The sequence below is a fragment of the Archocentrus centrarchus genome, chromosome 12 (assembly GCF_007364275.1).
Source record: "Archocentrus centrarchus isolate MPI-CPG fArcCen1 chromosome 12, fArcCen1, whole genome shotgun sequence".
Classification (NCBI taxonomy): Eukaryota; Metazoa; Chordata; class Actinopteri; order Cichliformes; family Cichlidae; genus Archocentrus; species Archocentrus centrarchus.
Genome location: NC_044357.1, coordinates 22,042,877 through 22,055,501, shown reverse-complemented (window position 1 = coordinate 22,055,501; position 12,625 = coordinate 22,042,877). Strand labels below are relative to the sequence as shown.

General features: G+C 41.5%; 1 protein-coding gene across 1 annotated transcript in view; it reads right to left on the bottom strand.

Annotated features, from left to right (window-relative positions):
• Positions 1-12,625, bottom strand: part of npr2 (natriuretic peptide receptor 2) — a 90,679-nt gene continuing 78,054 nt past the window's right edge. The window contains exons 18-22 of the mRNA XM_030743243.1: positions 7,803-7,871; positions 7,281-7,455; positions 4,282-4,380; positions 1,699-1,790; positions 1-562 (exon numbers count right to left, since the gene is read on the bottom strand). Coding sequence (XP_030599103.1) covers positions 500-562; positions 1,699-1,790; positions 4,282-4,380; positions 7,281-7,455; positions 7,803-7,871 — 498 coding nt within the window. The 3' untranslated portion in view covers positions 1-499. The remainder of the gene's footprint in view (positions 563-1,698; positions 1,791-4,281; positions 4,381-7,280; positions 7,456-7,802; positions 7,872-12,625) is intronic.

The window sequence follows — 12,625 nt, the reverse complement described above, 5'->3', positions numbered from 1 at the left end:
AATGTTTTACTGAGTTTATTGAACAAAATATTTTACAGTATCTTGGATATACATATATACATATTATCTTGTACTGTGTAACACGGCTGAACCTCCTGCAGTGGCATCGATTGCAGCACCGTGCCTCCACACTTCAATGGAAATAGGAATACATCATTGACTTTCAAACACATTATACAAATCTTAATATAGAAAGCACAAAAAATAAGAATTTATCAGTGAAAAGTACCCACTCTCAGGACAGAAATTCTTCATACAAAAACAACTTTTACAGTTTTATTCTCTCGCGCTCTCTTTTTTTTGCAGTTTCAGTATGCAGGTAATAAATATACCTGGAATTCCCTCTTTGTTTTTGTTGTATGGTGTCGTTCACCTTTCCTCTGCAGGGAAATCACCATTAAGGACTTATTCTAGAACAAATAAAAGAAATGGCTCGGCCACTGGAGCTTCTGCTGGCGTCTCCACCGCTGCTGCTGCTCTCACATTATCAGCAGGCCTCTCAGATAACATACACATCAGTCTTCTCCCCAAGAAGCCAGTACGTTCTCATTTTGCCTTTGCCCTGGAATAACAGAAATCAATAGGTTCATCAATGGAGATGAAGAGTGGAGAGGTTGTTATCCTCTGCTGACCTTTGTTTAAAGGTGATTCTCTACACCTTTACTCACAGAAGACACATTATATTATATACTCTAATTATATATACATGTAAAATGACATCTCTAAAGCTTGTTTCTCCAAAAGGTCAAAATCTATTTTATTTTACTGCTGAAGTATTTATCTCTTAAACAATTTTTATTGCTGCTTTTCCTTCAAGTAACCAAGTTAGTTGCACTACAGAGTCACTTTATTAGGTACTCTTTGCTAGTATCAGGTTGAACCCATTTGGCCTTCAGAACTGCTTTAATTCTTCATGGCATAGATTCATTAAGGTGCTGGAAACACCCATTCTCCTCTGACCTTTGACATCAACAGGGCATTTTCTCCCAGAGAACTGCTGCCCACTGGATATTTCCTCTTTTTTGGACCATTCCCTGTAAACCCTAGAGAGGGTTGTGTAGGAAAATCCCAGCAGATCAGTAGTTTCTGGAATAAACTAATAAATAAACTAATAAAGTCGATTTGGCACCAACAACCATGCCGTGTTCACTTAAATCACCTTTCTTCACCATTCTGGTACTCAGTTTGAACTTCAGCAGCTCATTTTTATGTCTGCGTGCCTAAATGCATTGAGTTGCTGTTGTGTGAGGCTAGAAAATATCTGTCATAGATCAAAGAAACAATATGAACATGGCAAACACAAATGCAGCTGTTTAAAAAAGTATTCTAGTTGCTAAGAAAATTGTTTGTTTGCTCGAGGGATAAATACACCAAAAAAATGTGCTGTGTTTTACTAATTTACCTAAAAGCTTGTCACATTTAAAGATATTGATCTTTCCTCCCCGGATTGTTAAAATCAATCACAGTATCGTCACTCATAGTTACAGCCCTGATTTTACAGGCTGACGTATTAATCAGTTAATTAAACCAACAAGCCTCAGGCTGATCTATAATGAACATCATTCATTACGTAGGTTTATCAGTGACGCAGCCTACATTGCTCTTTATTTATTTCATTCATGTTTCCAATACACGTGAACTAACTTTGAAGAAAAATGGTTTATTTAATTTGATTTCCTTCAGACGCTGGTTTCTTACCTTCATTTCTACATCTCCTCGTAACTGGAGATCAAAGTAACCAAATTCATCCAGCACTTCTTTGGTGGCCGAGGACACGTGGATCTTTAAGGCTGGAAGACACATCAAACACAGGGTGAATGACAAATAACAGGTCACATACCTGCTTTCATCTCCAACCTCAAGATAACAGCACACAGGAAAACTGTGGAGTCGAGCCAATGCATCAAAATGCTAATGGTGATGAAAATCCGCATTGTTTCGTCCAAATAGTGCACACAGTGCAGGGATGTGATTCCTGCCCGTGAAGCTTTGTGCTGCACTGTTAATCGCTGGCTAAGGGCCCTTAGCTGTAAGTGCCATCAATTATTTAGCAGAGGAAGCACAAAACAGGAAGCGACCCAGTAGTTAATCGATACATCTGAAGATTCACTCGCAAAATATCCAGCCGCAGATTCATAACACCGTGCTGCTGTCGCTGCCAGTTAAGAACAGAAATGTCAGCGTGAAAAGCATCAGACTCAGCAGGTCACAGCGGCTTATAATTAGCTAGGAAATCAGATTTTTTCCTCAGGAGTGCTTCCATCAAACCTCATTAACAAATGAGGCAGAGGCAGAAATGAACAGGTACTGTATACAGTAGTAAAGAGTCAAGGATTATTTACTGGTACTTCTTTAGGAGCCAAAGTTGTTTGTCAAATGTGATATGTCTAAACTGTTAACACCAATATTGTCTCTACATTTCTCAGCCATTAGCCGCATTTATCTGTTAAAATATGACCATATTACATAGTTATTTTGACCAAGAAGCATGGAAACAAGCAAAAAAGTAGACCTTTCATTTTCTTATTTTGACCAGCCACCTATCTGACATGGTGATATGACCCTTTAAAGTTTACCCAAAATGCACTTTTTGAAGTTTGGATTGAATCCTGTATCTGAGAAAATATTCATAGTATGAAGGTAAAGTTTTGCATGACTTCATTAGATATACTCTAAAAACTAACTTATTCTAAGTGGGTGAGGTGGGAGGCACTGACTGCTTTTGCATTGCTTACAGTGTAAACACCAATGGGCCCAGGATAGATCCATGTGGGACAACTGAAAGGTAACGGATTGTAAAAACTGAATCTAGATGTAAGGAAATGCTGGAAAAAATAAAGTGAATGGCACCAAATTTCAACCCACCCATATAAAAATTCATTAAGTATGAAGATAACATCATACACTTATAAAAGTTCTAATTTTTAATTTACATTAAAACAGCCATTAAAATGTTACAGTTTACACCAATTAAACCAAAGTTTGTGATTTTAATATACGTACAGATGGCTGACAAACTGAAGGAAAACTCAACAGTAAGTATCAAAGACAAAAGGGACCGGAGCACAATGATTCATGAAAAGCCTTGACAGACTAAAATAATTTTCAGACCTAGTGCAAAGAAATGTTTTCCTGCAGCTCAGTTATTTTTATCCCTGAGTGATGTCGGTTGATCTGGATCCTTCCAATATTTCACCTTTAAATTTGCTTCACGAGCTTTATGTGCTTTGCTAACACTGGTGTGATTCCCAAAAAGCTAACAAGACCATTTTTTTTAGTGAGTCAGTTTCATCCTATATGATTTTTGTGTCTCTAGTTTCTTCTGTTCTTTTTGACATAATTAGTAGTTTAGTTTAGGTTCCTGTGGTTTTCAGTTATTTCTAGTCATGTTTTCATGTCTTTTTTTTGTCCCCCCGTCTCTGTAGTCATGTTTAGTAATAGTCTCAGCTATCGGGCTTTTGCTTATTTCCCATTATAAATTGAATATTAATTTTCTTTTACGTCCTGTTTTTGAGAGGGATGTTGAGTGAATATAACGTGTGGTACTAACTGTTTACAGTACAGCTGAATTTTATGATCACAGGTGTAACACTGTTCGTGGCAGTTTATATAATTCAGGGGCTGCTTTTAATTAAATATACAGCATGGCTCGATGTTTTAATCACACACCAACAAACAGTGAAGCCCTGAAAGTTTGATCATCTAGCATGAGTTAGTTATCGCCATAGTTTGTAGGTTCCAGCTGTGTGCCACGCCTCTTTCATACATCTGCTCTCCTCTATTCTACAGATGCATTGGAGACATCCTTCATCCTGGCATACTGAGATTAATTTTCAAGTCAAAGGCAGAAGGACAGAGGAGACACAGATTAGAGAAATGGGAAAAGCCAATAGTCCTGTCTCTTCTCCTCTCTTTATCAGATCATCTGCTTTCCTTCCCGTTAGCCTCCCGTTTCCAGCTTTCGTCTCCTGCGCTTTCATGTTTCCCGGTTTGTGTTTTCTCCCTCTGTTATTTCATTTTGGCTCTGTCTGTGTTTGGGTTTTGTTTATTATAAACATTATCGGCAGCACTACACAAAGCATTTAAAAATAATGAAAATTTAATTGAATACAAAGCAGCTGCAAAACGATGGCAGCCTCAAAGATAAGAAGAATAAGCTGGAAGTCCTTTTTAACTTCACCGCTACGCGTGTTCCTCCCTCTGCTGAAAATTCAGATTTATGTTGTGACACTGGCTTTACACCCAACAGACACCAGAGAGGAAAAACCCAGTGACACTCACCCTCTCCGTTCGACTCCATTCGGGATGCTGTGTTGACAGTATCTCCAAACAAACAGTATCTGGGCATTTTCAGGCCCACCACGCCGGCGCACACTGGACCTGTAAAAACAAATACTAAATATGGTCAGATTTTATGTGGGAAAAACAATCATCATACTTGAGGAGCTGGGAAGCTCTGTCATTACCACACCTCAGTGGACATGTTAAATGTGAAGACAGAGGTGTGAGTGAAAGGAAACACAGGATGCTCTAAATCACAGCAGTGACGCTGAGCGCCAGCCTACACAAGCTGTTTCTTTCAGCTGCACGTCAAGTACCTGAACAAGAACATAAACAGCGCTGCTATGAGCTGGCACAGTCCAAATACTGTGTAAGAGCCCTCTTATAAATTACGTCAGATTAACAAGAACAAGGGGGGGGCTGTTATGCTCATTTCTAGCTCATTATTTTTATTCTTGGACTGTACTGGACTTCTTTTGATTGCAGCAGCAGTTCATCTTCTGTCTGAAATAAGCCAGTTTAGCTCCTCTCCCTTTAAGGCAACTTACTTTGTAAGCAGCTACCGACCAGAGAGTTCCTGAGATGACCATATTAGGAAAAAAAATCTTCTTTCTATGACATCACATGGTGCTAAGAGTAGAAAAAAATGCTCTGTTTCAGAGCAGTCTGGCTCATAGGGATTATTTGTACATACACTGACGTGACATGTTTAACATCCACCACTGTGACAGTGTATATATGACAGAAAATGAGGAGATGAAAAACCAAACCCCTTTAAAATCAGTCGGTCTAGGCATCCAAAGGTTCTGGATACTGTCAGATAATCTAAGGCTCTGGATCGCATCTGATTTTTTTTAGTCCAAAACCTTTTTTTTGCAGGGATACATATGAAGAATCACTCAATGGGTATTAAAAAGCATTCAAGCCTGGGTGTTCAGAAATCATAACCCAGAGAGTTTAAAAAGACGCATGAGGCTGACTAATTTTATTGGATGAAAAGCAAGTAGAATACTTCAGTTTTTCTACAAGCACCCTGCTCATCTAGCTTTAGAGGAGTGAGCATGTGGAGACAGAGAAATGTGCCATGGTTAGTTCCCAATAACGTCTGAACAAGCTGCCATAATTGCAGTTTTCAGGTAGTCTGATTAAGCTCTTTGAATCTTTGATTTGTTCATAAAGGTCGGGGTCGTGCTCATTATCGGGGAGCTTCCCATCTGGGGCCAATTAATGTCTGATAGCCTCAAAGAGCATTTAATAATGAAACGGTGATCTTCCTCTGCCGCGGTGGGAAAAGTAGCCACATCAATGGCGAGCATGGAAGCGATCAGTGCAGCTGTACTTACTTATTTTTATTCAGTTCCCCCATGTGTGATCTGATCAGGTATTATTCACCGACTTTGCCTCCCAAGACAAAGGGCAACATTTTGGGGCTGTCAGTGATCACTCTGATGACCTTTCATGACCTTCAGAGTGATCAGTAATTATTTGCTTGTCTTCCCATCAGTGCATTTAATTGATATTATCATTATTATTAGCTTAGTATCTGCCACACTGTAGTTTCATGTCAGCGTCTCCTCATGTAGGTGACAACTGCAACACAGAGACGTCTAACCACAAACTCTTTTGAAGCCCTACGCCTGCACATTGCATCTGCCATCTACTGACTGTGATTGGCTCGTTCAGTACTACTTTTACCTCCTACACCTTTCTTCTGCCACCAGTTGAAGCAACTGGAAGTGAATGGATCGACTCGACTGCAACGCAGTGAGTGCAGACATACCAGCACAAGTACAAATGCTGGCAATGGTGGCGGCCACTTGCATAGGCTACGCCATGGTTTAAATGAAATGTAAATTAAGCTTCAGTATGTGCAGTGAAGCTTCATGAATCCATAATATAAAAATGAGAGAAGACGGAAATGCGGATGTTTCTGTCTGTTGGTTTTAAATGAGAGCTTTATGAAACTGTGTTTACCTCATTTTCCTAACTTTGTTTCACCAGGTGTGTGTGTGTGTGTGTGTGTGTGTGTGTCCCAGACTAACTGTCGACGCGTGAAATGACTTTGGTGACAGTCAAAATACTGAATTTTTTTTTTTTCCCTAATAAAATTTCCACTAAACAAAAAAGCCTTTATTCCCCCTCAGAAGTACATTTGGTAAGTGTAACCAACAGGATACCAGTGATGATTGTGCTGTTTGTCCTGCTCAGAGAATTTTGCTCGTTTTGCTGAAATATCTGGTTGCAACTCTTTGTCTAATTTAATGCAGTTGGAAAGAGGTACTGTTTGTGTTTTTACAAGCGCAGTTCCTGAGACTCCCTGTTTCACACATTCGACAAATTGCACTTGCGGGTGAACTGTCCATTATTTATTCTGGTGTGTCCGTGCATCGTCTACGTAAGGTGAGACGAAGTGGCGAAACAGCAGCCTGTTACACCTTGAATCAGGCTGAGGGCTGCCAGGTGAGTTGGCAGATGGGTTGAAATTACATGCAGTGTATGAGCCGTGTATGCAGACTGCATTTCATAAACAATCTGGCAAATTTGGTAACATTAGACAAACACATAAAACTTATAGATGCATGTATTATAATTGCTCATAATACTGTCAGGTCAGGTAAATTACGGGACTTTCCCTGGGAAGGCAGGCGAAACATGAAAGAAACAGTAGTGTTGGCACGTGACCTCCCTCCTGCTGATGATACTGGGGACTGACTCTATATTGACTATGAAGATCTCCCAGCCCTAATCTCCAGGCCAAGACTTCCTGTTCCATCTGTCAGTCATTGTTTAGAAAAATAAAGCTAATTAAGGCTAAACCGTTAAGATGATTGCTGACGGGTTTCAAAATTGCATTTCAACAGATGCAATCCCTCATTTGCCTTCACATGTTCACTGTTTACCCGCATGTGACTAAATCCTGCTCAAACAAAAGAACTACAAATGGAAACCTTAAAGCTTCCGGCGTGAAGGTGCCTGTATTCTTGTGAGTTCCGACTCACCTGTGTGTATACCTATCCTGAGTCTCAGCTGGTCGTTGGGTCTGTGTCGGATCTTGAATGTTTTGACCTGCTCTAACAGAGCCAGCGACATCCCGGCGATCTCTCTGGCGTGGAGCTTGCCGTTCCGCACCGGCAGCCCGGACACCACCATGTAGGCGTCGCCGATGGTCTCCACCTGAGGGACCCGATTGGAAGAAGAGCGTATCATCAGAGTGTTAGTCTTAACCTTTTAACAATACAAAGACCTTTAGCCTTCAAGTAAATGAAACAGATGTTTATTTCTATGAGCGGCTGTGATATTTTTATTTTTGGCCCATTGATGTGGAAATGGCAATGGAAATGTATGTTTTTTAACGTCACATGCTTTGATTTTAACCAATCAGAAGAAAGCTGGCTTAAAGGGAGTGGAAAGGGAGATAAAACTGCTTTTTTCAGACAGAGTATGAACTGAGGGGATGCTACTGTGAGTCATGCAAAGGTACTCTAGTAGACTCCTCATAGGTCCCCTTTATCCCAACGTACCTTGTATACATCAAAGTTGTCGATGATTGCATCAAAACACGTGTATAGATCATTGAGCAGCGTGACAACCTGTGGAGAGAGAAGTTTTTATAATTATATCATTTCGGTGCAGCAAGAAGGAGATAAGAGCTAGAAGTTTTTAGCTCATATCCTGTTTCTCCACCAAAAGCATTATGGGTTAATGAAAAATGTAGAAATGCAGGCTGTAAATCCGGCACTGGACGCTGTGTTTTCTTCTGTTGAAAGGCTGACAGATTGGCAGACGAGCGTGTCTGTAAAAACCTCACAGTCTCTCTGCATTATTTCTGTCTCTGGATGATTTCCCATTGATAAATCAAATCCACAGATGGAATATTACAAACGCGCAATCTGTCTTAAATTTAGGAAATTGAATTGGCTCGTAATCGTCAAAACGTAGCAGCAACGTCAGCGGCTGGCTGTTTATTCAGAGGCCATTATTATTATTATTTGGGCTTCATATTAAATGTTCTTTCCCCCCCCTTTTCTTTTTTTACAGCTGTTCTCTGAACCTACAAATGAAACCCATTTCAAGTCGGGACATTTGGTCCTGAGTGATCTGTGATTGACTTCCATATAATTCCTGAAGGTTTGTTTAGGATGGTTTTTAACTGAGTGAAGTGACCTGGAAGCATCTGCATCAGGTTTTTGACCTTTGAATGCCTTCTAGCGAATAAGAGCTGCATAAAAGGTATGAAATCAATGTTTTCATGTTGAACTGACAGCTGGTGCCTTGAGCCTCCAGCTTCCAGGTAACAAGGAAATGCTCTACTTTCCTGATTGGCAGAGATAACTCAAAATTTTGAGATACATAGCTCCAAATTTCAAGTTATGGATGGCATTTTTTTTAATGGCAGAAATGAGCTTCCATAAAAATGTGATAATATGCAGATAGGTTTTAAACTTTAAACAATCTGGTGAGCTCTGTTACGCTTCATTAAAATCCTTGTGTTATGAAGTTTCTGCAAATTAAAAGTCCTCTCTTCAAAAAATATCCATCCATTAACTTTCTTCCACTTATCTGCTCCGGGCTGTGGGAGCAGCAGTCTAATGGTGAATTTATGCCACAGCAGTTGTCAGTTTGTGTAGGTATTTGCCTACACGGGTGGGGGTGGGGGTGGCTGCAACATGCTTGTGTGCAGTCCTCCCAAAAACCACGTGGATGCTGCTGTGTGTCGGTCAAATATGCACTGGTTGATAAGTGAGCCAGAACAGGGAAGCAAGCGACAGCGGAGTTCACCACAAAAGGCAGAAGTAGAGGAGTAGAGTAGCCTTGTGGCATACGGTCGCCTCCTCAACCTGTGAGTTAAACCGACGCCCAGAAATTTTCTACAGAACGTCTTCCTCTCTGTCATCTGGGACTCTCCGAGCTCCTGAACTAACCTGCTCGTACACTATAACCTGACATGACAAGCCAAAACGACACCAGAGCATGGCGCAAGGCAGCAGCTGAGAGTCATTTTTGGCGTGTGCCTCCATTCATGAGGGCGATAATGGCGAACTGCCCAGGTCTCCCTCTGTCCGACCATCTCCTCCAGCAATTCTGAGGGATACCAAGGTGTTCCCAAAGCATAATCTCTCAGCTGCTTGTGTCCTGGGTTTACCCAAGTAGGGCATTGCCAAAATACCTCACCTAGGAGGCGCCCAGAGGGCATCGTCATCAGATGCTCAAAGCACTTTAACTGTGTCCTCTCTGTGAAGGAGTAGTGGCACCGCTCTGAGCTCCTCCCAAATGACCAAGCTTGTCATCCTATCTCTAAAGGGAACAGCATAGTTGAGCTTTACAGATCATCATCTACATTAGGGCTCTTCAACTCCAGGCCTCGAGAACCCCTGTCCTGTCTCTGCTTCAACACACCTGAGTCAAATATAGAAGTCATTAGCAGGACTCTGGAGAATTTGACTGCATACTGAGGAGGTAATTCAGCCCTTTGATTCAGGTGTGTTGGATCAGGGACACATCTAAAACCTGCAGGACACGGGCTCTCGAGGCCTGGAGTTGAAGAGCCCTGATCTACATGTTGCATCTGTGTACTGTCACCAGGGGGCAATGACACAAACAACCAGTCTCTGGGCTACTCTTGCTCATGTGAAGAGCAAAGAACTTCCTTATAGTGAAGTAAAGCTGAGTGGTAGAAACAATCAAAGCTGTCCACTGCAGCCATTGATAAATACAATGGAAAAGAAACATAAGTAATTATTACAGAAATCGTCACACTAATGCCCGGACAGCAAATTACCTTTGCCATAATTTTGCAACACAATGTATGAAATATCGTGGAAAAATCTGAAACAAAACAGCGACCCACTCATCGCAGTGTTGCTGTGCTGGTGGTGAAAGCTCAGTTAATTATAAGATTTCACAAGAAGGTTTTGTTTATATGCGACATTTTCGGTGTAGCAAAACATCCAAAACTGGTACTTAAACACCAGATTCATGATTTCTGTGTTGTCAATACATGGCCTGACACATATATCTGTAATCCACACATCTTTCTGCTACATTCAATATATTCATACTATATATAGCTTCATTATGGAGAAAATCTGCTGGTAGGCATGACAGCTGACTCCTGGATTTTAGTGAAAAATCCTCACCGGCTGACTCTGGATGCAGGTGACATCCATCACATGTCCAAAAAAAGCACTTTGGGTGAGTGATGATCCCCAGGAATGATCTGCAGCATTTTGAACATGGCTGTTTGGGTGCACAGAGCGCTGCTATAATTACAGGTCAAGACGAGGTGAACTGTTTGATTGACAGGAGGATTTTGGAGGTGTGTGTATTTGCAACCTGACAGGATTGGCTCCAGAACTTATTCTCGGCTGGAAACAAAAGTGCCTTCACCTCCTGTGTACGTTTTTACAGGAAATATGTTAAGCTACTTCTTCTTTAACCCTCTTTCTCTTCTACCCGATACATATGGCTTTTATAGCTTCCTGAGACCTTACGTCCTCTGTACGGGTCACAAAAAAGTTCCTCGGTTCTCAGGAGGCTAAAGAAATAACTTGTTTGTTAGCAGTTATAAGTATTTATGGTGCAATGGTCAACAACTCCTCCTGTGGGTATCTAGCACCAACCTTCAGTGCTAAAAAATGAAGTGAATGAAATCTGCAGTTCACCTAATGGCCACTTGAGGGTAGCTCCAAAAAGAGTCAATCCCCATAGACTCCCATGTTAAAATGTCAAATTTTACAGCACTAAAAAGCATGTATCCAGCCTAGTACAAAAAACACGTAGGTCCTTGTGGTTAGTTTCCACTTTCAGAACAACTCTACACTGATTGCTCTGTTTTATAAGTCATCCATTTTGATACTGAAGTAAGGGGTGAGGCCACTTTGATTGACAGGTGTCCTGACACAAGCAGCGGCTTGGCCTCACCTCCACTAATTGGAGGCACCAAGCGAGAAGGCAGGCAAGTTAGCACTCCACCCTTTTCTTTAAATATGGTCACTTCAATAATCCATAATACCAACAGCATCGTTCAAGCTTTTGATCAGCATCGTGGAAAATAACCACAGTCACTCCATCTTCATCAACTAGGCTACCACAAGTCCAAAACAGATTTAGCCTTGCTAAAGTAACATAAAGACAACTGTAACGTCTCTAGGCGTGGAACGAACAAGAAAGCCCATTAACCACAGGTCCTCACAGACTGATGAGTAACTGTACCAAACACCCACCCTCAGTTATAGAATTCCTCACTCAACAATCATTACAGTATGAGTGCGCATTTTTAACATGTAAGTGGTAACAGTATTTTAGTCCTTTACAAAAACACGTCTACACTTATGTGCTGAACAACAGTTCAGAGTACCCAGTCTTCGTGGAGTCACTGGGTGTGGTGCTGGAGGGCGCCCCTGGGAGACTTCAACACACACACAGGCAACGACAGTGAGACCTGGAGAGGCATGATTGCAAGGAACGGCCTTCCAATCTGAGCCCAAGCAGTGTTGTGTAGCCACATCATGTGTCCACTTAAGTGTCACACTGTGAATGTGAGAATCCAGTATAATGTAGCAGAAAGGCACCTTTGACTGTCATTTTTGGCCCCAGGGTATTGCTCCGGTTGCCCGGTCAGGTTCTGTGCCTTTGAGATCAAATATTACTACATTGACATGTTTAACAACAGACCTTTTCACTTAAGACCTCAGTCACACAGGCCTAGAAACCTGTTGGCAACCCCTTGACAACCTCCATGCTACAGAAAAATGTGTATTCCCCCGCCAGTTGCTACAGTTGCCCAATAGTGAAACTGTAAGTGTCACTTACAGTGTGTCACACTTACAGTTTCACTATTGCTTAGCAAGTAGTTGCTCAGTGTTTGCAGGTAAGTTTGGGTCTTCCATGCAAACTACTGGTGACCATGGCAATCTGCTAGTGACCAAAGCAATCATAGGAATGTTTTCCATGAGACCATTGTCACCTAGCGACTGCAAGCAACCTTCTGCAACCACTTGCCAACCCTTTGGGGAATACTCATTTGTCCCTAGCGACTGGTGGTTGCCACTGGCTCACCATGCTGATGTGACTAGGGCCTACCATAGTTGGGGTAAATCCAGCATGTACAAAATCCTGTATAGGGGATGCAGCCAGAATTAAAACATCTGTGCTTTCTCTACAGTGACAAGTCAAGATGTCTGCTGTGAAAAAAGGTCTACAAGATTTTTTTTTCTGGCCTTGTCAAAGAGCCTAACCTATTCTAACCTATTCTTCCACACATTTTAAAAGAAACACCTTTTTGTTCTCAGGTTGATTTCCGTTCACCGGAGAGTGTGAGATTGTCCATTAGCAGCAGAGACCC